This window comes from Salmo trutta, chromosome 3 (genome assembly GCF_901001165.1).
Source record: "Salmo trutta chromosome 3, fSalTru1.1, whole genome shotgun sequence".
Classification (NCBI taxonomy): domain Eukaryota; kingdom Metazoa; phylum Chordata; class Actinopteri; order Salmoniformes; family Salmonidae; genus Salmo; species Salmo trutta.
This window is the reverse complement of record NC_042959.1, coordinates 74,200,686-74,226,251: the sequence shown is the minus strand read 5'-3', so window position 1 is coordinate 74,226,251 and position 25,566 is coordinate 74,200,686. Positions and strand designations below refer to the sequence as shown.

Here is a 25,566-nt window from a genome sequence, read left to right as displayed (position 1 = left end):
TTCTCTGTCTATCTATCTGGAGATTTCTCTGTCTATCTATCTGGAGGTTTCTCTATCTATCTGGAGGTTTCTCTATCTATCTGGAGTTTCTCTATATATCTGGAGGTTTCTCTGTCTATCTATCTGGAGGTTTCTCTATCTATCTGGAGGTTTCTCTATCTATCTGGAGGTTTATCTATCTATCTGGAGGTTTCTCTATCTATCTGTCTGGAGCTATATCTATCTATCTGGAGCTATATCTATCTATCTGGAGCTATATCTATATATCTGGAGGTTTCTCTGTCTATCTATCTGGAGGTTTCTCTATCTATCTGGAGGTTTCTCTATCTATCTGGAGGTTTATCTATCTATCTGGAGGTTTCTCTATCTATCTGTCTGGAGCTATATCTATCTATCTGGAGCTATATCTATCTATCTGGAGCTATATCTATATATCTGGAGGTTTCTCTGTCTATCTATCTGGAGGTTTCTCTATCTATCTGGAGGTTTATCTATCTATCTGGAGGTTTATCTATCTATCTGGAGGTTTATCTATCTATCTATCTGGAGGTTTATCTATTTATCTATCTGGAGGTTTATCTATCTATCTATCTGGAGGTTTCGCTATCTATCTGGAGGTTTCTCTATCCATCTATCTGGAGGTTTATCTGTCTATCTATCTCTCTTTACCTCTCACGTTCTACCTCTCTCTCTCTCTCTCTCTCTGTGTACAACAAATCTGATAATAAAGCACCAGCAGGTAGAGAGACCAGAACACTTACCTTACTCCCCCTCTCATCCCTGGTTCCTAGCTGATGGAGGAGAAGGCGGTGCTGACAGACCAGTTGCAGGCGGAGGCGGAGCTGTTTGCTGAGGCGGAGGAGATGAGGGCCAGACTGGTCAGCAGGAAGCAGGAGTTGGAGGAAATCCTGGGGGAGCTGGAGGGACGATTGGAGGAGGAGGAGGAGAGGGGCGTTCAGATGACCAATGAGAAGAAGAAGATGCAGCAGCACGTGACGGTACAGGACAGTGGGGGGTTGTGGGAGAGTGGAAGACAGAGAAGGGGACATGAAGCACATGATAATGAGGAAGAGAGCAGCATTGTTTTGGAACTTTAGATGAGAGGCTCTGCTGAATAACTGTATCTCTCAGTCTCTCTAATGTTCTGTCACCCCCCTCTCTCTTCATCTCTACCTCTCCTTCCCTCTCCCTCCTCTCCTCCCCTCTCCCTCTCTCCTCCTCTCCTCCCATCTTCCTCCTCCCCTCTCCCCTCCTCTCCTCTCCTCCCATCTCCCTCCTCCCCTCCCCTCTCCCTCTCTCCTCCTCAGGATCTGGAGGAGCAGTTGGAGGAGGAGGAGTCGGCCAGACAGCGCCTCCAGTTGGAGAAGGTTACCCTGGAGACCAAGGTGAAGAGTCTGGAGACAGAGATGCTGAGCACTGGAGAACAGAGAGACCGCCTCAGCAAGGTAACCATAGTTACACTGGCTACAGTATAAACCCTGGACCGCATTTAACTGTAACACTTACTGACCTACCCAGGGTTCACTCAGCTGGACAGGACTGAATGGCTTTATAGAAGCTGACCTACCCAGGATTCACTCAGCTAGACAGGACTGAAGGGCTTTATAGATGCTGACCTACCCAGGATTCACTCAGCTAGACAGGACTGAAGGGCTTTATAGAAGCTGACCTACCCAGGGTTCACTCAGCTGGACAGGACTGAAGGGCTTTATAGAAGCTGACTAACCCAGGGTTCACTCAGCTGGACAGGACTGAAGGGCTTTATAGAAGCTGACCTACCCAGGGTTCACTCAGCTGGACAGGACTGAAGGGCTTTATAGAAGCGTACTAACCCAGGGTTCACTCAGCTAGACAGGACTGAATGGCTTTATAGAAGCTTACTAACCCAGGATTCACTCAGCTGGACAGGACTGAAGGGCTTTATAGAAGCTGACCTACCCAGGGTTCACTCAGCTAGACAGGAATGAAGGGCTTTATAGAAGCTGACCTACCCAGGGTTCACTCAGCTGGACAGGACTGAAGGGCTTTATAGAAGCTGATCTACCCAGGGTTCACTCAGCTAGACAGGACTGAAGGGCTTTATAGAAGCTGACCTACCCAGGATTCACTCAGCTAGACAGGACTGAAGGGCTTTATAGATGCTGACCTACCCAGGATTCACTAAGCTAGACAGGACTGAAGGGCTTTATAGAAGCTGACCTACCCAGGGTTCACTCAGCTGGACAGGACTGAAGGGCTTTATAGAAGCTGACCTACCCAGGGTTCACTCAGCTGGACAGGACTGAAGGGCTTTATAGAAGCTGACTAACCCAGGTTCACTCAGCTGGACAGGACTGAAGGGCTTTATAGAAGCTGACCTACCCATGGTTCACTCAGCTGGACAGGACTGAAGGGCTTTATAGAAGCTGACCTACCCAGGGTTCACTCAGCTGGACAGGACTGAAGGGCTTTATAGAAGCGTACTAACCCAGGGTTCACTCAGCTAGACAGGACTGAATGGCTTTATAGAAGCTTACTAACCCAGGATTCACTCAGCTGGACAGGACTGAAGGGCTTTATAGAAGCTGACCTACCCAGGGTTCACTCAGCTGGACAGGACTGAAGGGCTTTATAGAAGCTGACCTACCCAGGGTTCACTCAGCTGGACAGGACTGAAGGGCTTTATAGAAGCTGACCTACCCAGGGTTCACTCAGCTGGACAGGACTGAAGGGCTTTATAGAAGCTGACCTACCCATGGTTCACTCAGCTGGACAGGACTGAAGGGCTTTATAGAAGCTGACCTACCCAGGGTTCACTCAGCTGGACAGGACTGAAGGGCTTTATAGAAGCGTACTAACCCAGGGTTCACTCAGCTAGACAGGACTGAATGGCTTTATAGAAGCTTACTAACCCAGGATTCACTCAGCTGGACAGGACTGAAGGGCTTTATAGAAGCTGACCTACCCAGGGTTCACTCAGCTAGACAGGACTGAAGGGCTTTATAGAAGCTGACCTACCCAGGGTTCACTCAGCTGGACAGGACTGAAGGGCTTTATAGAAGCTGACCTACCCAGGGTTCACTCAGCTGGACAGGACTGAAGGGCTTTATAGAAGCTGACCTACCCATGGTTCACTCAGCTGGACAGGACTGAAGGGCTTTATAGAAGCTGACCTACCCAGGATTCACTCAGCTGGACAGGACTGAAGGGCTTTATAGAAGCGTACTAACCCAGGGTTCACTCAGCTAGACAGGACTGAATGGCTTTATAGAAGCTTACTAACCCAGGATTCACTCAGCTGGACAGGACTGAAGGGCTTTATAGAAGCTGACCTACCCAGGGTTCACTCAGCTAGACAGGACTGAAGGGCTTTATAGAAGCTGACCTACCCAGGGTTCACTCAGCTGGACAGGACTGAATGGCTTTATAGAAGCTGACCTACCCAGGGTTCACTCAGCTGGACAGGGCTGAAGGGCTTTATAGAAGCTGACCTACCCAGGGTTCACTCAGCTGGACAGGACTGAAGGGCTTTATAGAAGCTGACTAACCCAGGGTTCACTCAGCTGGACAGGACTGAAGGGCTTTATAGAAGCGTACTAACCCAGGGTTCACTCAGCTAGACAGGACTGAAGGGCTTTATAGAAGCTGACCTACCCAGGGTTCACTCAGCTGGACAGGGCTGAAGGGCTTTATAGAAGCTGACCTACCCAGGGTTCACTCAGCTGGACAGGACTGAAGGGCTTTATAGAAGCTGACTAACCCAGGGTTCACTCAGCTGGACAGGACTGAAGGGCTTTATAGAAGCGTACTAACCCAGGGTTCACTCAGCTAGACAGGACTGAAGGGCTTTATAGAAGCTGACCTACCCATGAATCACTCAGCTGGACAGGACTGAAGGGCTTTATAGAAGCTGACTAACCCAGGGTTCACTCAGCTGGACAGGACTGAAGGGCTTTATAGAAGCTGACCTACCCAGGGTTCACTCTGATGGACAGGACTGAAGGGCTTTATAGAAGCTGACTAACCCAGGATTCACTCAGCTAGACAGGACTGAAGGGCTTTATAGAAGCTGACCTACCCAGGGTTCACTCAGCTGGACAGGACTGAAGGGCTTTATAGAAGCTGACTAACATAGGATTCACTCAGCTGGACAGGACTGAATGGCTTTATAGAAGCTTATTAACCCAGGGTTCACTCAGCTGGACAGGACTGAAGGGCTTTATAGATGCTGACCTACCCAGGGTTCACTCAGCTGGACAGGACTGAAGGGCTTTATAGAAGCTGACTAACCCAGGGTTCACTCAGCTGGACAGGACTGAAGGGCTTTATAGATGCTGACCTACCCAGGGTTCACTCAGCTGGACAGGACTGAAGGGCTTTATAGAAGCGGACTAACCCAGGTTCACTCAGCTTGAACTTCATTTATCCATGTTGTCTCTGTCTCTCAGGAGAAGAAGCAGCTGGAGGAGAGGTTGAATGAGGTGACAGACTCGCTGACTGAGGAAGAGGAGAAGACCAAGAGTCTCAACAAACTGAAAAACAAACAGGAAGCAGTCATTGCTGACCTGGAAGGTAAAGCTTGTTCCTAACTGATGGCACTTGTTATGCATACTTAACGTTATGACATACATTTGATGAACTTGCTGCACACTCACACTGTTTCAGAAACTTGTCCTAGTATGAATTATTTTCTCTTTTCTTTCTCTTCTTCCCCCTCCCTCCTATAGATCGGTTGAAGCGTGAGGAGCAGGGTCGTCTGGAGCAGGAGAAGTGGAGGAGGAGGATGGAGGGAGAGGCTGTGGAAGCCCAGGAGCAGCTCTCTGACCTGGGACTACTGTCCGCTGAACTCAGGGGCACCCTGGCTCAGAGAGAGAAGGATATCACAACCCTACAGGGGAGGTGAGAGGAGATCTATACTGTATATTCACACACCTTGAGAAGAGTGGAAATATCAACCCCCTCATTTGCATAGTGTTACAAAACTGCTTTCTCTCTCGATAATGGTAATCCAAACGGTTCCAGCACAGTGCCTTGCGGAACACCATATTTGACTTCTCTCTCTTTTACTCCCAGGTTGGAGGAGGAGGGTGCACGAAGGACTGAGGCTCAGAGGGCTCTGAGAGAGGCCATGTCTCAGGTGTCAGAGCTGAAGGAGGAAGTGGAGAATGAACGAGGGATGAGAGAGAGGGCAGAGAAACAGAGGAGAGACCTGGGGGAGGAGCTGGAGGCCTTGAGGACAGAGCTGGAAGACACACTGGACACCACGGCGGCCCAGCAGGAACTCAGGTCTCGTAGAGAGGCAGAGTTGGGGGAGCTCCAGAGGTGTGTTGAGGGGGAGACGAGACGTCACGAGGCCCAGCTCTCAGAGCTCAGAGTCAAGCACTGCTCTGCCATAGACAACCTGCAGGAACAACTGGACAACAGCAAGCGGGTGAGTCACACACAGAATGTAGCCTATGTAGTGACTCTGTGCATATTTAGTGTGTTATTCCCTCAGTACAATGTCGGTAGTGACTCCTGCATGCTATTCTCTCTCTGTAGACTGGTCACTGAGATGTCTGTAATGTAGTGTTTCTATGCGTATGGTATGTATGTAGTACTTCCTGATGTTGTATCGTCTCCCCAGGCCCGTCAGGCCCTAGAGAAGGCCAAGACTCTATTAGAGGACGAGAGGGTGAGCTTGGCCTCAGAGCTGAAGTCCCTGCAGGGGGGCCGCATGGAGAGTGAGAGGGGCCGCAAGAGGGCCGAGGGCCAACTCCAGGAGCTGACCGCACGCCTCGCACAGGCCGACAGAGAGAGGGAGGAGAGAGAGGAGCGACTGCACAAGCTGCAGTCTGAGATGGAGACCCTCTCTAGTTCTCTCTCCTCCTCTGACTCCAAATCCCTCCGTCTCAACAAGGAGGTCAGCAGCCTGGAGAGCCAGCTCCACGACGCTCAGGTACACACACACACACACACACGCACTGCCAACTCCTTCATCCTCTGTTTTTAACCACTTCCATGTTGATATCAAATCAAATGTATGCGCCGAATACAACAGGAGACCTTTCTGTGGAATGCTTACAAGCCCTTAACCAACAATACAGTTTTAAGAAAAATAAGAGTTAAGAAAATATTTTGTAAATAAACTAAAGTAAAAAATAAAAGAACAACAATAAAATAACAATAATGTGGCTATATACAGGGGGTACCGGTACCGAGTCAATGTGGAGACTATATACAGGGGTACCGGTACAGAGTCAATGTGGAGGCTATATACAGGGGGGTACCGGTACAGAGTCAATGTGGAGGCTATATACAGGGGGGTACCGGTACCGAGTCAATGTGGAGGCTATATACAGGGGGTACCGGTACAGAGTCAATGTGGAGGCTATATACAGGGGGTACCGGTACAGAGTCAATGTGGAGGCTATATACAGGGGGGTACCGGTACAGAGTCAATGTGGAGGCTATATACAGGGGGGTACCGGTACAGAGTCAATGTGGAGGCTATATACAGGGGGTACCGGTACAGAGTCAATGTGGAGACTACCCCCTGTATATACCGGTACAGAGTCAATGTGGAGGCTATATACAGGGGTACCGGTACAGATTCAATGTGGAGACTATATACAGGGGGTACCGGTACAGAGTCAATGTGGAGGCTATATACAGGGGGTACCGGTACAGAGTCAATGTGGAGGCTATATACAGGGGGGTACCGGTACAGAGTCAATGTGGAGGCTATATACAGGGGGTACCGGTACAGAGTCAATGTGGAGGCTATATACAGGGGGTACCGGTACCGAGTCAATGTGCAGGCTATATACAGTGGGTACCGGTACAGAATCAATGTGGAGGCTATATACAGGGGGTACCGGTACCGAGTTAATGTGGAGGCTATATACAGGGGGTACCGGTACAGAGTCAATGTGGAGGCTATATACAGGGGGTACCGGTACCGAGTTAATGTGGAGGCTATATACAGGGGGTACCGGAACCGAATCAATGTGCAGGCTATATACAGGGGGTACCGGTACCGAGTCAATGTGGAGGCTATATACAGGGGGTACCGGTACCGAGTTAATGTGCAGGCTATATACAGGGGGTACCGGTACCGAGTCAATGTGGAGGCTATATACAGGGGGTACCAGTACCGAGTCAATGTGGAGGCTATATACAGGGGATACTGGTACTGAGTTAATGTGCAGGCTATACACAGGGGGTACCAGTACCGAGTCAATGTGGAGGCTATATACAGGGGGTACTGGTACAGAGTTAATGTGCAGGCTATATACAGGGGGTACCGGTACCGAGTCAATGTGCAGGGGTACAGGTTAGTTGAAGTAATTGAGGAAAGATGTACATGTAGGTAGTGGTAAAGTGACGATGCATAGATTATAAACAGAGAGTAGCAGCAGTGTAAAAAAGGGGGGGTCAATGCAAATAGTCCAGGTAGCCATTTGATTAGCTGTTTAGCAGTCTTATGGCTTCGGGGTAGAAGCTGTTAAGAAGCCTTTTGGACCTAGACTTGGCGCTCCGGTATCGCTTGCCTTGCGGTAGCAGAGAGAACAGTCTATGACTAGGGTTGTTGGAGTCTTTGGCAATTTTTAGGGCCTTCCTAGAGGTCCTGGATGGCAGGAAGCTTGGCTCCAGTGATGTACTGGGCCATACGCACTACCCTCCGTAGCGCCTTGTGGTTGGAGGCCTAGCAGTTACCATACCAGGCGGTGATGCAACCAGTCAGGATGCTCTCGATGGTGCTGCTGTAGAACTTTTTGAGGATCTGAGGACCCATTCCAAATCTTTTCAGTCTCCTGAGGGGGAATAGGTTTTGTCATGCCCTCTTCACGACTGTCTTGATGTGCTTGGACCATGTTAGTTTGTTGGTGATGTGGACACCAAGGAACTTGAAGCTCTCAACCTGCTCCACTACAGCCCTGTTGATGAGAATGGGGGCGTGCTCGGCCCTCCTTTTCCTGTAGTCCACAATCATCTACTTTGTCTTGATCACGTTGAGGGAGAGGTTGTTGTCCTGGCACCACACGGCCAGGTCCCTTACCACCTGGGGGCAGCCTGTCAGGAAGTCCAGGATCCAGTTGCGGAGGTAGGTGTTTGATCCCAGGGTCCTTAGCTTAGTGATGAGCATTGTGGGCACTATGGTGTTGAATGCTGAGCTGTAGTCGATGAACAGCATTGATGTTCCTTTTGTCCAGGTGGGAAAGGGCAGTGTTGAGTGCAATAGAGATTGCGTCATCTGTGGATCTGTTGGGGCGGTATGCAAATTGGAGTGGGTCTAGGGTTTCTGGGATGATGGTGTTGATGTGAGCCATGACCAGCCTTTCAAAGCACTTCATAGCTACAGATGTGAGTGCTACGGGTCGGTAGTCATTTAGGCAGGTTACCTTGATCTTCTTGGTCACAGGGACTATGGTGGTCAGGGAGTAACTTGGGCACAGGGACTATGATGGTCAGGGAGTAACTTGGGCACAGGGACTATGGTGGTGAGGTAGACACTTGGGCACAGGGACTTTGGTGGTCATGGACACACTTGGGCACAGGGACTTTGGTGGTCAGGGAGACACTTGTGCACAGGGACTATGGTGGTCAGGGAGACACTTGGGCACAGGGACTTTGGTGGTCAGGGAGACACTTGGGCACAGGGACTATGGTGGTCAGGGAGACACTTGGGCACAGGGACTATGGTGGTCAGGGAGACATTTGGGCACAGGGACTATGCTGGTCAGGGAGACACTTGGGCACAGGGACTATGGTGGTCAAGGAGACACTTGGGCACAGGGACTATGGTGGTCAGGGAGACACCTGGGAACAGGGACTATGGTGGTCAGGGAGACACTTGGGCACAGGGACTATGGTGGTCAGGGAGACACTTGGGCACAGGGACTATGGTGGTCAGGGAGACACCAGGGCACAGGGACTATGGTGGTCAGGGAGACACTTGGGCACAGGAACTATGGTGGTCAGGGAGACACCTGGGCACAGGGACTATGGTGGTCAAGGAGACACCTGGGCACAGGGACTATGGTGGTCAGGGAGACACTTGACAGTTGGTCAGCGCATGCTCGGAGTACACGTCCTGGTAATCCATCTGGCCCTGCAGCTTTGTGAATGTTGACCTGTTTAACCTCACTAGGGGGTGTGGGACGCTACTGTCCCACCTGGCCAACATCCAGTGAAATTGCAGAGCACCAAATTCAAAAACAGAAATACTCATTATAAAAATTCATAAAACATACAAGTGTTATACATCAGCTTAAAGATAAACTTCTTGTTAATCCAACCGCTGTGTCAGATTTCAAAAAGGCTTTACGCCGAAAGCAAACCATGCGATTATCTGAGAACAGCGCATTACAAACAGTAACCAGCCAAGTAGAGGAGTAACAAAAGTCAGAAATAGTGATAACATTTATCACTTACCTTTGATGATCTTCATATGGTTGCACTCTCAAGACTCCATGTTACACAATAAATGTTCGTTTTGTTCAATAAAGTCCCTTTTTATCTTCAAAAATTTCAATAATCCATTGGAACAAAGCGCGGTCACAGCACGCAGACAAATAATCTAAAAAGTTTGTAGAAACATGTCAAACAAATATAATAGCTTCGTCAATAGAAAAGGAAAAACAAGAAAGGTGCGCTCCCGGTCACGTGCAGGACTCATGTCTGGAAATTTCCACTGTCCTCTCACTGAAAGTGGTGTTTCTCCCTCATTTTTCAGAGTAAAAACCTGAAACAATGCCTAAAGACTGGCCACATGTAGTGGAAGCCATAGGGATCGTGAACTGGGTCATAAGTCTTTGTATGGTGGATAGGCTTTCAATGGAAAAACAGCCATTTCAAAATAATAGCACTTCCTGGATGGATATCAGTTCTGTTATACTCACAGACATTATTTTAACAGTTTTGGAAACTGAGTGTTATAGTGTTTTCTATCCAAATCTACCAATTATATGCATATCCTAGCTTCTGGGCCTGAGTAGCAGGCAGTTTACTTTGGGCACGCTTTTCATCCAAAATTCCGAATGCTGCCCCCTACCCTAGTGAGGTTAAAGGTCTTACTCACATCGGCTACGTAGAGCGTGATCACTTTCCTGCTTTCACTCTCAGGAGCTACTTCAGGATGAGACTCGTCAGAAGCTGGCTCTGGGCTCCAGGGTGAGAGCTCTGGAGGAGGAGAGGAATGGACTGATGGAGAGAGTGGAGGAGGAAGAGGAGAGAGCTAAGGATCTCTCCAAGCAGATACAGACTCACACTCAGCAGGTAATCATCATTGTGTAAAAAAACCTTTCCTCTAGATTATAATAGAAAACATGTTCAGTTGTCTTCTACAATAAGTCTATCTTCCTCCTCACCATCACCCTCTCTCCCTCTCTAGCTGGCTGAGTTGCGGAGGCAGTCGGAGGAGGTGAATGGGGCGGTGGAGGCAGGAGAGGAGACGCGCAGGAAACTTCAGAGAGACCTAGACCAGGCCGTCCAGAGAGAACGACAGAAGGAGGAGGAGAAAGAACGCGTGGAGCGTCAGAGGGAGAGGCTGAGGGAGGAGATAGAGGACATGACCCTGGCCCTGCAGAGAGAGAGACAGAACTGCACCACCCTGGAGAAGAGGCAGAAGAAGTTTGACCAGGTCAGAGTTCAGGGGTTAGAGGTTAAAGGTGAGAGGTAACCATAATGGCATAATGTCCCGTGATGTAACCCCTGCCCTTTGCCCCCTCAGTGCCTGTCAGAGGAGAAGGCGGTGAGTGCCCGGCTGGCTGAGGAGAGAGACAGGGCCGAGGCAGACAGTAGAGACAAGGAGACACGCTCCTTGTCACTGGCACGAGCCCTGCAGGTACCGCTGGAGTGACTACACAGATTATTATCCAGTTATCAGCATAAAAAGTTGTTTTCATGTTCATCTAAATAATAGTGAGTGTTGATACTTCATTGTTCCCATCCACACTTGCAGGAGGCCCAAGATCAGAGGGACGAGCTGGAGAGATCTAACAAGCAGCTCCGCATAGACATGGAACAACTAGTCAATCAGCAGGATGACGTGGGGAAGAATGTACGTGTGTGTGTGTGTGCAAATGTGTGTGAGAATGTGTGTATGTGTATTACAGAGTGAAAATGTATCTCACAACAAGCACACATTTCTCTCCTCCTGTGTCAGGTGCATGAATTGGAGCGTTCCCGGCGGGCCCTGGAGACAGAGGCAGAGTCCCTGCGCACTCAGACCCAGGAGCTGGAGGAGGAGCTGGGGGAGGCAGAGAACTCCAGGCTGAGGCTCGAGGTCACCCTCCAAGCCCTCAGGGCCCAGTTTGAGAGAGAGATCAGCACCAAGGAGGAGAAAGGAGAGGAGAAGAGGAGGTCTCTCAACAAACAGGTATGGAGAGAAGAGAGAAGAAGAGGAGTGAATTTTTTTTATTTATTTATTTATTTCACCTTTATTTAACCAGGTAGGCAAGTTGAGAACAAGTTCTCATTTACAATTGCGACCTGGCCAAGATAAAGCAAAGCAGTTCGACAACATACAACAACACAGAGTTACACATGGAGTAAACAACATACAGTCAATAATACAGTAGAGAAAAAAAATAAAAAAAATAAAATAAGACTATATACAATGTGTGCAAATGATGTGAGATAAGGGAGGTAAAAGCAAAAAAATGCCATGGTGGCAAAGTAAGTAAAGTATAGCAAGAAAAACACTGGAATGGTAGGTTATTCATTTGGATGAGATGCTAAACTTCTCTCTTTCTCTGCTGTTCCCTTCCTTTCCATCCCCCTCTCCCCTTCTCTTTCTCTCCTTCCCCCCCAGGTGAGGGAGTTGGAGACCCAGCTAGAGGAGGAGAGGAGTCAACGCTCTCAGGCCATGTCCGTCAAGAAGCAGCTGGAGGCGGAGCTACAGGAGGCTGAGGCCCAGGTGGAGACAGCCAATCGCGGCAGGGAGGAGGGGCTTAGGCAGCTACGGAGACTGCAGGTAAGCTACACCCCCCTTCTCTCTTTCTTTCTAATGCTGCTTGCTCGGTCTGAGATTAGATGCTGTGCAGTTAACTGATATATAAACCAGAGCTATAATGAGAACGGTAAGGGTCCCAGCACAGAGCCTTGTGGAAAACCATATTTAATCAATCCTCCTTTTCGCTCTCTCTCAGGTTCAGATGAAGGAGGTGCTTCGTGAGCTGGATGAGTCCAAACTGGCCCGTGACGAGGTGGTCGTCCAATCAAAAGACACAGAGAAGCGCCTGCAGACCTTGGAGGCGGAGTTACTGCAGCTTACAGAGGTGTGTGTGCTGGTGTGTGTGTGTGTGTGTGTGTGAGAGATTTGCGAAGACACAAACTCTTGTGTTTTAGAATGCTAACACCCTCTCTCTCTCTCTCTCTCTCTCTCTCTCTCTCTCTTTCTCTGTCTCTCTCCTTCTGTCTGTCTCTCTCTTTCTCTCTCTCTCTCTCTCTCTCTGTCTCTGTCTCTCTGTGTAGGATTTATCAGTGTCTGAGAAGATGAGGAGACAGGCCCAGCAGGAGAGAGATGAGATGGCTGATGAGATCGTCAACAGCTCTACCGGGAAGTCAGTATCTCTTTCTATTTTCCTTTCTGTATGTGCGTGTACTCGTGTGTGTGTGTGTGTATTACTGTGTATTATGCGTGTATGCGTGTGTGTCTTACTCACGGTGTGTGTATTACTGTGTATTACTCACAGTGTGTGTATTACTGTGTATTATGCATGTGTATTACTCACGGTGTGTTTATTACTGTGTGTTATGCGTGTGTATTACTCACGGTGTGTGTGTTACTGTGTATTATGCGTGTGTATTACTCACGGTGTGTGTATTACTGTGTATTATGCGTGTGTATTACTCACGGTGTGTGTATTACTGTGTATTATGCGTGTGTATTACTCACGGTGTGTGTATTACTGTGTATTATGCGTGTGTATTACTCACGGTGTGTGTTACTGTGTTTTATGCGCGTGTATTACTCAGGGTGTGTGTATTACTGTGTATTATGCGTGTGTATTACTCACGGTGTGTGTATTACTGTGTATTATGCGTGTGTATTACTCACGGTGTGTGTTACTGTGTATTATGCGTGTGTATTACTGACGGTGTGTGTATTACTGTGTATTATGCGTGTGTATTACTCACGGTGTGTGTTACTGTGTATTATGCGTGTGTATTACTCACGGTGTGTGTATTACTGTGTATTATGCGTGTGTATTACTCACAGTGTGTGTATTACTGTGTATTATGCGTGTGTATTACTCACGGTGTGTGTATTACTGTGTATTATGCGTGTGTATTACTCACGGTGTGTGTATTACTGTGTATTATGCGTGTGTATTACTCACGGTGTGTGTATTACTGTGTATTATGCGTGTGTATTACTCACGGTGTGTGTATACTGTGTATTATGCGTGTGTATTACTCACGGTGTGTGTATTACTGTGTATTATGCGTGTGTATTACTCACGGTGTGTGTATTACTGTGTATTATGCGTGTGTATTACTCACGGTGTGTGTATTACTGTGTATTATGCGTGTGTATTACTCACGGTGTGTGTATTACTGTGTATTATGCGTGTGTATTACTCACGGTGTGTGTGTTACTGTGTATTATGCGTGTGTATTACTCACGGTGTGTGTGTTACTGTGTATTATGCGTGTGTATTACTCACGGTGTGTGTGTTACTGTGTATTATGCGTGTGTATTACTCACGGTGTGTGTGTTACTGTGTATTATGCGTGGTATTACTCACGGTGTGTGTGTTACTGTGTATTATGCGTGTGTATTACTCACGGTGTGTGTGTTACTGTGTATTATGCGTGTGTATTACTCACGGTGTGTGTGTTACTGTGTATTATGCGTGTGTATTACTCACGGTGTGTGTGGTTACTGTGTATTATGCGTGTGTATTACTCACGGTGTGTGTGTTACTGTGTATTATGCGTGTGTATTACTCACGGTGTGTGTGTTACTGTGTATTATGCGTGTGTATTACTCACGGTGTGTGTGTTACTGTGTATTATGCGTGTGTATTACTCACGGTGTGTGTGTTACTGTGTATTATGCGTGTGTATTACTCACGGTGTGTGTGTTACTGTGTATTATGCGTGTGTATTACTCACGGTGTGTGTATTACTGTGTATTATGCGTGTGTATTACTCACGGTGTGTGTATTACTGTGTATTATGCGTGTGTATTACTCACGGTGTGTGTATTACTGTGTGTTATGCGTGTGTATTACTCACGGTGTGTGTATTACTGTGTGTTATGCGTGTGTATTACTCACGGTGTGTGTATTACTGTGTGTTATGCGTGTGTATTACTCATGGTGTGTGTATTACTGTGTGTTATGCGTGTGTATTACTCACGGTGTGTGTATTACTGTGTGTTATGCGTGTGTATTACTCACGGTGTGTGTATTACTGTGTGTTATGCGTGTGTATTACTCACGGTGTGTGTATTACTGTGTGTTATGCGTGTGTATTACTCACGGTGTGTGTATTACTGTGTGTTATGCGTGTGTATTACTCACGGTGTGTGTATTACTGTGTGTTATGCGTGTGTATTACTCACGGTGTGTGTATTACTGTGTATTATGCGTGTGTATTACTCACGGTGTGTGTGTTGTCAGGTCTGCTCTGTGTGATGAGAAGCGGAGGTTGGAGGCGCGAGTCACTCAGCTGGAGGAGGAGTTGGAGGAGGAGCAAAGCAATGCTGAACTAGTGGCCGAGAGACACAGGAAGACTACACTTCAGGTACACAATCTCACACAAATACAGACACACACACAGTATCCTGGACTCAATTTGCATTTGTCCATTTTTCTTGCTTTTAATCTCCCTTTCTATCCCTCTGTCTCCTCTCTCCCTCCCCAGGTAGAGACTCTGACGGTGCAGCTGCAGGGAGAGAGGACCCTGGGCCAGAAGGCTGAGGGGGCCAGGGAGGCTCTGGAGAGGCATAACAAGGAGCTGAAGCTGAAGCTGGGGGAGATGGAGGGAGCTGTCAGGGGAAAACACAGGCTCAGTGTCGCCGCCCTGGAGGCCAAGATGGACGGCATGGAGGAGCAGCTGGAGCAGGAGAGACAGTGAGGGGAACACACACATTCTCTGATGGATTTCCCCTCACACTTCTTCTCTCGCCTTGTTCCTTTCCTCACTCCCCCTCCCCTCTCTTTACTTCTCCCATCCCTCTCTTCCCGTTCCTTCCCCTCTCCTCCCTCTAACATCTCACTTCTTACACTACTATTCTGGCTGAATGTTCTGGGTGTGGGGATAAAACATGACTCAGTCTTTCTCCCCTCCCCCAGAGAGCGAGCGATAGCCAACAAGCTGGTGAGGAAGACAGAGAAAAAACTGAAGGAGGTGATGATGCAGGCAGAGGACGAGAGGAGACACGCAGACCAGTACAGAGAACAGGTACGAACCAGTACAGACCAGTACAGAGAACAGGTACAGACCAGTACAGAGAACAGGTACGTACCAGTACAGACCAGTACAGAGAACAGGTACAAACCATCACAGACCAGTACAGAGAACAGGTACAGACCAGTACAGAGAACAGGTACGAACCAGTACAGACCAGTACAGAGAACAGGTACGAACCAGTACAGACCAGTACAGAGAACAGGTACGAACCAGTACAGACCAGTACAGAGAACAGGTACGAACCAGTACAGACCAGTACAGAGAACAGGTATGACCCAGTACAGACCAGTACAGAGAACAGGTACGAACCAGTACAGACCAGTACAGAGAACAGGTACAGACCAGTACAGAGAACAGGTACGTACCAGTACAGACCAGTACAGAGAACAGGTACGAACCATCACAGACCAGTACAGAGAACAGGTACGAACCAGTACAGACCATTACAGAGAACAGGTACGAACCAGTACAGACCAGTACAGAGAACAGGTACGAACCAGTACAGACCAGTACAGAGAACAGGTACGAACCAGTACAGACCAGTACAGAGAACAGGTACGAACCAGTACAGAGAACAGGTATAAAACCGCTTCTCTATGAGTTCACCATAGAAATGGAGAGATACAGTAGGGTGTGTTTTCATCCCAAAATGAGTGGTTGGTCCTGCTAATCCCAGTCCTAATCTAATCCAGCCCTGGCACCAGGGGAAGGTAGGGGTTATCTCCTCCCAAATATACCTAACAAAATAATCCCTCTACAGTGTAGAGGTAGAGGTGATACTGACCCCCCTCTCAAAAATCATCTGGAATTTAATCTGTGGGATGTAATCCCAGTCCTTCTGTTCTGTGCTTAATCTGTCTAACTCTCTCCCTCCGGCCCTCTCTGATACCCTTCCCCCTTCTTCTGTCTTCTCCTCTTCCACTCCTCTTCCTCTTACCCATTCTCTTCTGCTCTCTCACTCCCTCTACACCCTTCCCCCTACACCCTTCCCCCTACACCCTTCCCTCTACACCCTTCCCTCTACACCCTTCCCTCTACACCCTTCCCCCTACACCCTTCCCCCTACACCCTTCCCTCTACACCCTTCCCTCTACACCCTTCCCCCTCCCTCCTCTCTCCAGTTGGATAAGTCTATGGGCCGGCTGAGGCAGCTGAAGAGGCAGCTCGAGGAGGTGGAGGAGGATAACTCTCGTTCCAACGCCCAGAGACGTAAACTGCAGAGAGAGATGGAGGAGCTGACTGACAGCTCCCAGAGCATGACCCGCGAGATCACCGCTCTACGCAGCCATCTCAGGTAGTACTACCACTGTGTGTGTGTGTGTGTGTGTGTGTGTGTGTGTGTGTGTGTGTGTGTGTGTGTGTGTGTGTGTGTGTGTGTGTGTGTGTGTGTGTGTGTGTGTGTGTGTGTGTGTGTGTGTGTGTGTGTGTGTGTGTGTGTGTGTGTGTAATCTGAGTGACGTTTGCAGTTCCATTGCCACCTACTACCACCATGTTGTATTATTGCATGTTTTTTCTTCCATTGACCTCATCTAACACTGACACACTGTCCATCAGTCTGCCTCACACTCCACTCCATCCACTCAGCATCACGACACCTGAACGGAAACCAGAGAAGTAGGTCTGTGTGTGCGTGCGTGTGCAATTCATTAAGTTAAGATTTCAGTTAGTTGTGTGGACTGCAGTATATTTTAAACTGAGGAAATCCTGTCCTCTTATTAGTGTAATGTCTCAGGGGTTTAGTCACCTTTATAACACAAGAGGGCTCTTGTCTTTCCAGTCCCTCATAGAGACATATCAGATATACACTGCCTTCAGAAAGTATTCAGACTCCTTCCCTTTTTCCACATTTTGTTACGTTACAGCCTTATTCTACAATGGATTTTAAAAAATGTTCATCAATCTACACACAATACCCCATAATGACGAAGTGAAGAAAAATGTTGGGAAATGTTTGCTAATTTATTAAAAATAAACAGAAATACCTTATTTACATAACTATTCAAACCATTTGCTAATGAGCTCAGGTGTATCCTGTTTCCATTGATCATCCTTGAGATGTTTCGACAACTTGATTGGAGTCCACCTGTGGTAAATTCAATTGATTGAACATGATTTGGAAAGGCACACACCTGTCTATATAAGGTCCCACAGTTGACAGTGCATGTCAGAGCAAAAACCAAGCCATGAGGTTAAAGGAATTGTCCGTAGAGCTCCGAGACAGGATTGTGTCGAGGCACAGATCTGGGGAAGGGTACCAAAAAATGGAAGAAGTTTAGAACCAACAAGACTTCCTAAAGCTTGCCAACCAGCCATACTGAGCAATCTGAGGAGAAGAGCCTTGGTCAGGAAGGTGACCAAGAACCCGATGGTCACTGACGGAGCTCTAGAGTTCCTCTGGAGATGGGAGAACCTTCCAGAAGGACAACCATCTCTGCAGCACTCCATCAATCAGGCCTTTATGGTAGAGTGGCCAGACGGAAGCCTCTCCTCAGTAAAAGGCACATGACAGCATGCTTGGAGTTTGCCAAGAGGCACCTAAAGACTCTCAGACAATGAGAAACTATCATGACACAAGGTGAGACCCAGATGCAGACACAGGAGGCAGATGGTTGGAGTCTTACAATGTTTAATAATCCAATAGGGTAGGCAAGAGAATGGTCGAGGACAGGCAAAAGGTCAAAACCAGTTCAGTCCAATAGGTACCGAAGGGCAGGCAGAATCAAGGTCAGGGCAGGCAGGATGATCAGGCAGGCGGGAAAGAAGTCCAGAGTCAGGCAGGGGTCAAAACCTGGAAGATTATCTTAAAAAGAATAGCAAAAGGAGTATGGGAAAAACACGCTGGTTGACTTGACTAACATACAAGGCGAACTGGCACAGAGAGACAGGAAACACAGGGAAAAACACGCTGGTTGACTTGACTAACATACAAGGCGAACTGGCACAGAGAGACAGGAAACACAGGGAAAAACACACTGGTTGACTTGACTAACATACAAGACGAACTGGCACAGAGAGACAGGAAACACAGGGAAAAACACACTGGTTGACTTGACTAACATACAAGGCGAACTGGCACAGAGAGACAGGAAACACAGGGAAAAACACGCTGGTTGACTTGACTAACATACAAGACCAACTGGCACAGAGAGACAGGAAACACAGGGATAAATACACTGGTTGACTTGACTAACATACAAGACGAACTGGCACAGAGAGACAGGAAACACAGGGATAAATACACTGGTTGACTTGACTAACATACAAGACGAACTGGCACAGAGAGACAGGAAACACAGGGAAAAACACACTGGTTGACTTGACTAACATACAAGACGAACTGGCACAGAGAGACAGGAAACACAGGGAAAAACACACTGGTTGACTTGACTAACATACAAGACGAACTGGCACAGAGAGACAGGAAACACAGGGATAAATACACTGGTTGACTTGACTAACATACAAGACGAACTGGCACAGAGAGACAGGAAACACAGGGAAAAACACACTGGTTGACTTGACTAACATACAAGACGAACTGGCACAGAGAGACAGGAAACACAGGGATAAATACACTGGTTGACTTGACTAACATACAAGACGAACTGGCACAGAGAGACAGGAAACACAGGGAAAAACACACTGGTTGACTTGACTAACATACAAGACCAACTGGCACAGAGAGACAGGAAACACAGGGAAAAACACGCTGGTTGACTTGACTAACATACAAGACCAACTGGCACAGAGAGACAGGAAACACAGGGAAAAATACACCAGGGAAAATAAGCGACACCTGGAGGGGTGGAGACAATAACAGGAACAGGTGAAACGGATCAGGGCGTGACAGAAACAAGATTCTCTGGTCTGAGGAAACCAAGATTGCACTCTGGCCTGAATGCCAAGTGTCACTTCTGGAGGAAACCTGGCACCATCCCAACAGTGAAGCATGGTGGTGGCAGCATCATGCTGTGGGGAAAATGTTCAGCAGCAGGGACTGGGAGACTAGTCAGGATCGAGGGAAAGATGTACAGTACAGAGAGATCTGTGATGAAAACAAAGCTCTGAGCAAAGGGACTGAATACTTATGTAAATGTGATATTTATGTTTTACATTTTTGTATAAAAGTTTTAAATGTATAAAAAGCTGTTTTTGTTATGTCATTATGGGGTATTGTGTGTCGATTGATGAGGGAAAAAATTGGTTTAATCCATTTTTAGAATAAGGCTGTAACGTAACAAAATGTGGAAAAAGTCAAGGGATCTGAATACTTTCCGAATGCACTGTATGAAAAACCCTCCCTTTATCTCCTCTCCATCTCCATGACCCTCTCTACCATCTCTCTCCCGCCAGGCGTGCTCCGATGCCCCTTGGGATGCGTTCAGGTCGCAGGGCGTTGGTGGATGATCTGTCGTGTGAGAACTCTGACTCGGAGGAGCCCCCCCCGTCCCCGACCCCTTCTTCTGGTACTGGCCCCGGAACTGGCCCCGGCACCCCCACACCCCCCTCTGAAAACAACAGTCTGGGACCCCCCCCACCATACAGCCTCAACGACACTGAGTAACACAAACACTCACTCACACACACGCATACATACAGATACATACTCACACAGACGCATAGGCCTGCATACATGTATATGTACACATAGGCCTGCATACATGTATATGTACCGTAATTTCCGGACTATTAAGCGCACCTGAATATAAGCCGCATCCACTGAATTAAAAAAATATAAAAATATTTTGAACATAAATAAGTCGCACATGTCTATAAGCCGCAGGTGCCTACCGGTACATTGAAACAAATGAACTTTACACAGGCTTTAACGAAACACAGCTTGTAACAAAAATAAATAGGCTTTAACGTAACACGGCTTGTAACAAAAATAAATAGGCTTTAACGAAACACGGCTTGTAACAAAAAATAAAACATTAGCAGTAAGCTTTAGTTTTCTTTTTGCACTGAGTCGATTCCTCATGCTGCTGTTTCCAACGTCTTATCATCGACTCATTAAGACCAAGCTCCCGTGCAGCAGCTCTATTTCCTTTTCCAACAGCCAGATCAATCGCCTTCAACTTGAAAGCTGCATCATACGCATTTCTCCGTGTCTTTGTCATGATGAGGGTGACAAAATGACTACCGTAATCAGAATGATGGGAAGTTTGAGAGCGCTCGATTTAATCTAAACAGTAAACAAAAAAGTTGTTTGACCTTAACCCGTTCGGCAATTTCATTGGTTAATGAAAGCTTCATGCCGCCAAAAAACTGAGCACGTCACAGAATGTGTTTTTTGGGAGAAAAAAAATTGAAAGCGGGAAAAATCCATATATTAGCCGCGTCATTGTTTAAGCCGCGATGTTCAAAGCCTGGGAAAAAAGTTGCGGTTTATAGTCCGGAATTTACGGTACATACAAATACACCCTCACATAGACTGACTTACTGATCCTGCACTTCTTTAAACTATTTCCTCAGCAGTCCAAACTAGAACAGAGAGCATACACACACACACTCTCTCTCTCTCTCTCTCTCTCACACACACACACACACACACACACACACACACACACACACACACACACACACACACACACACACACACACACACACACACACAATTTAAGGGGGGAAGAGGATTCGTTGATGATTTGTGAGCAAGAATATGGACTGTAATCTCACTGGGGGAAACTTCATCTCCCAGAAATCTGAGGGAAAGTGAATTATATCAACATAGTCATGTTCTATTATTATGATACTGTATTACCCTTCAAATGGCCACACACACAGGCCACTATCAATGTAAAGCCATGTTTAACCCTTTGAGGAACTCTGACAATATTCCGCCCTGTGTTTAGCATTCTAGTTGATGACATCGTAAAGGGCTGCTAAATGTTCTAGAATGCTGTAGAATCCTGGAATAAAACACTCCGAATAATGTTCCACTCCTCAAAGGGTTAATGACAATCTGCATGTTTGGGAAGACATTTTGCAAGACTAGAGAAACACACACACATGCACACACACAGGGGACTGATAAATGTTTCTATGTATGTAGTCCCTCTGTCAGTGTGTGTCTTGGAAAAGGCAATCGCTCATTGACTGCAAGTGTGAAAGACAGCTGATATGCTCTTCTGTCTTTTAACAAGCCTGGGAGAAGCTCCCATGAATTGTTCATCTTTCTCTCTCTCACTTGAATTTCAATTTAAGGCCAAATTATTCTTTTAAAACGTATTTTAGAAAACATCACAGAATGTCTGTGAAGTATTTTAGGATATATTACTAATTTGTTTGTAGTTTGAATTAGGTCATATATGGGTAAAATATCAATCAGGGAAGAGGGTTAAGTGAGAGAGAAAAAATGAAATGGATAATCAACCTTGCTGTTGTATGCACAACGAAGAATGAAGCCAGCGTCAAGTTTTTATAAAAGACTGATGATATTTCACTCCGTCATCACACATACTGGTGAAACTGGCTAGGGTATAATCACCGGCATCATCGTAGACCTTATCCATCCATCTTATGCTTGTCATCACACATACTGGTGAAACTGGCTAGGGTATAATCACCGGCATCATCGTAGACCTTATCCATCCATCTTATGCTTGTCATCACACATACTGGTGAAACTGGCTAGGGTATAATCACCGGCATCATCGTAGACCTTATCCATCCATCTTATGCTTGTCATCACACATACTGGTGAAACTGGCTAGGGTATAATCACCGGCATCATCGTAGACCTTATCCATCCATCTTATGCTTGTCATCACACATACTGGTGAAACTGGCTAGGGTATAATCACCGGCATCATCGTAGACCTTATCCATCCATCTTATGCTTGTCATAAGATGATGAAATGTTGCTATCTTTTGTCATGAGAAGCGATGACAACCAAACATGTTATTGCAGTTGCATCAAACACTATTGCAAAACAAACTCCATGCAGTCTGTCTTCGGTGCTGTGCTCTGATCTGGGTTATCTAGACATTCATTGACCTTTTTGGATTGAGACAGATAGGTAGTTACTGTAGATAGATACAGTAGGTAGATAGCTTCTTTAAGTCTTTAACATATCGCTTCTTATAAAGTACAGGCAGTTGAATCTATGTCATTTATATCAGTCTGAATATGAGCAAAATCCTCCATTATTTATTGCCGCTGGTTTTTTGTATTGTTTCCAGTCTGTTCAGACATATCATTGGTAGATGACATACTGGTATGCTATCACTGGCACTGATGGAAAGGAAGGCAGGGCCTCACACATACTGTAACCATGGCAATAGAGAGAGGTTAAGAACAGAATCACAATTACTAGGTAGGTTGTGGTTAACAACATCTGTTTATCTATGTTGACTTGTGTTGTTGAATAATTCCTGGATGGGGTATTGGTTGTTGTATTTTACAGTGTATCAGGATGTTAGGGACGTTTGGAGGTCTTGGTTAGTAGGGAATGCACTGGAAATCTATTGGACAGAGAGATGACAGACATTTAAGACAGGAACCAACACTACATCAGAACTCACCTGTGGAGCAGGACACTGGAATCTCTTACACAGAACAGACAAATGTGAAAATTGAGGACGTAATGTTGGTGTTTCGAGACTGCTAGTCATTCTCAACATATCATAAGCATCCATACCTTTTGTTTTTAGCAAACAGACATATTGTACAGTGTAATATTGTTTTTTTTAATTCATTCATTGTGTAATATATTTATGGAACAAAGCTTTTGTGTTTAACCAAATGGTGGGCGTATGGATGAGAAAAGGGACTTATTGTATACGTAGTAGAATAGAATAGATTCAAGTATATTAGTATGGCGGAGACTGGTGTTGGAGGAATTTCCACTGTAATCCATGGAACTACCCTCTGTAATCCATGGAACTACCCAACTTCCGTTGAGTTCATTGTCTTCAGATCTGTCCTATGAAGCACCAAGAAAACCCTGTTTCTACCCAGAATTTCTGTATAGATCATTCTAGAACAGCAACGCTCTAGGCTTCCCTCCCCTGATATCATAATAGTGTTTTTGCGGAAGACATAAGGGCTTGAATCTTCCAAAATGCTGTATTTTCATTAAGTGACAGACAGGGAGATTTCTACCCAGTTAGAAGATATGGTTTTAGAGTATACATGCCCCGCCCCCTTTAATCTCCAACAACATTCACCATTCATGAAGTTTAACAAGTGCAAAGCCTTTTTGTTAATGTATATTGTTTATATTTGAACTCCTCTCAGCCCCAGAACCTCTCTGCCTGACAGCAGAAGTCTGTACAGGGAGTAAATGTCCTGTCCACATACTGTTCTTACAGACACAGGACACCTTGACATAGAAATGTTTTGCTGCTCAGTCTAGTAAAACACTATGTATTTGCATGGTGGTGCATTCCATTGATAATAGCATTGGCCTCATAGTCTCACGGTCGTCTGCTCTTGCACAAGGAAGAGTATTTATCTCCCTCCACATAAGACTAGGACATTCCCGTTGAAAAGCATGCAGGGTTGAACGACTAAAAGGTTGTTTAAAGAGCATTTATCAGAGCAAAGCTACAGTTCACCATCATTATCTCATGTCAAGCTTGACACAGTGGAGAGCAAAGCTATCGTTCACCATCATTATCTCATGTCAAGCTTGACACAGTGGAGAGCAAAGCTACAGTTCACCATCATTATCTCATGTCAAGCTTGACACAGTGGAGAGCAAAGCCATCGTTCACCATCATTATCTCATGTCAAGCTTGACACAGTGGAGAGCAAAGCTATCGTTCACCATCATTATCTCATGTCAAGCTTGACACAGTGGAGAGCAAAGCTACAGTTCACCATCATTATCTCATGTCAAGCTTGACACAGTGGAGAGCAAAGCTATCGTTCACCATCATTATCTCATGTCAAGCTTGACACAGTGGAGAGCAAAGCTACAGTTCACCATCATTATCTCATGTCAAGCTTGACACAGTGGAGAGCAAACCTACAGTTCACCATCATTATCTCATGTCAAGCTTGACACAGTGGAGAGCAAAGCCAAGATCCATATTGATCGTTTTCATGACAGTACTATAGAAACAGTCAGATCTTCAGAACTAGCAACCTAATGAGGACATGGGATATTTGAATTAAGAATGAGTTCTATTAGTATTTGATTACAGAAAAATGATGACATGTATTTGGTCTTTTTTTTCTTCCTCTTCATGTGATTTATTTGGCAAAATGTACTTTTTTTGTAAGTTACTGTAAATTCTGCACTTTACATATGCACCAATAGAGGGCAGACTCCGACAGTATCAGTGGTTCACAGTCAGTCCCATCTCTCTGAAGATGATGCAGATTTTATATGTAAATCTAACTGATTTGTCAAAGATCTGAGCAGATGTTTTAAATGTTATTTGGATGCAAACTGTCACTTTAAAGTTGTGAAAATGAAGATCACTACATTTTAAACTATCTAGGTTTGGTCTTCAGGGGAAGTAGTAGAAAGGTTGGTTTGAGGTTAAAGGTTAAAGGCTGACCCCTGGAATGTGATCAGAGAACTGAAGTGTCTGTGCCTCTGTAGAGAGACCGGTGCTTTTTCAAAGGTGTTATAATTTTGTTGATTCTCTTTCTTTTATGGCTTCTGTGGAAATTGAACATTTTGGAAATGTGTTGTTTATTAGCCATTTTTTGTTTATGATGCTGTAATTATAAAACATATCTGACTGGGGTGAACTTTAATATATGTTGTTGGTTTTGACATTTTGTGTGTTTCAATTTGTTAATTGGTTTGGTGAACACTCAGTTACATGTACACATTTACTGTAATTTAATGTAAGGAGAGACTAACACTGACTATTTAATTACGTTTCACCATTTATCAATAAGTTACCATTACACACATAAAGAAGTGAATACAGTAACACAGTCAAACCACAATAGATCATTTATAAGGTGAAGTATCATTCTCCCTTTTTAGTGGCACTGCAGTGAATTTGGGCAGTAGAGGGACCCACTACTCACACTGATGGGCCCCCATGATATCAGTGAACAGCCAATCATCTTCCAGGGGCGGGGTCAGAACCTGATGTGGATGAGGGGTGTGAACTGGGGCCGGGAAGGATCTGGTCACTCCCTCAAAGGGAATACAACTCTGATTCATATCATCATTCACCAATGAGAAGGTACCATCTTGTTGGGGACAA

General features: G+C 46.1%; 1 protein-coding gene across 1 annotated transcript in view; it reads left to right on the top strand.

The window, feature by feature from the left end:
• myh14 (myosin, heavy chain 14, non-muscle) overlaps positions 1 to 25,566 on the top strand; it is a gene marked incomplete in the record, with an annotated part of 75,437 nt that overhangs the window by 45,634 nt on the left and 4,237 nt on the right. Inside the window, 20 exon segments of the mRNA XM_029747884.1 lie at positions 792 to 998; positions 1,308 to 1,445; positions 4,428 to 4,551; positions 4,707 to 4,878; positions 5,053 to 5,410; positions 5,606 to 5,917; positions 10,087 to 10,239; positions 10,355 to 10,603; positions 10,694 to 10,807; positions 10,925 to 11,023; positions 11,129 to 11,341; positions 11,777 to 11,938; positions 12,114 to 12,242; positions 12,439 to 12,527; positions 14,595 to 14,718; positions 14,839 to 15,047; positions 15,270 to 15,378; positions 16,509 to 16,681; positions 16,942 to 17,001; positions 19,741 to 19,853. Of these exon segments, the coding sequence (XP_029603744.1) occupies positions 792 to 998; positions 1,308 to 1,445; positions 4,428 to 4,551; positions 4,707 to 4,878; positions 5,053 to 5,410; positions 5,606 to 5,917; positions 10,087 to 10,239; positions 10,355 to 10,603; positions 10,694 to 10,807; positions 10,925 to 11,023; positions 11,129 to 11,341; positions 11,777 to 11,938; positions 12,114 to 12,242; positions 12,439 to 12,527; positions 14,595 to 14,718; positions 14,839 to 15,047; positions 15,270 to 15,378; positions 16,509 to 16,681; positions 16,942 to 17,001; positions 19,741 to 19,853 (3,307 nt within the window).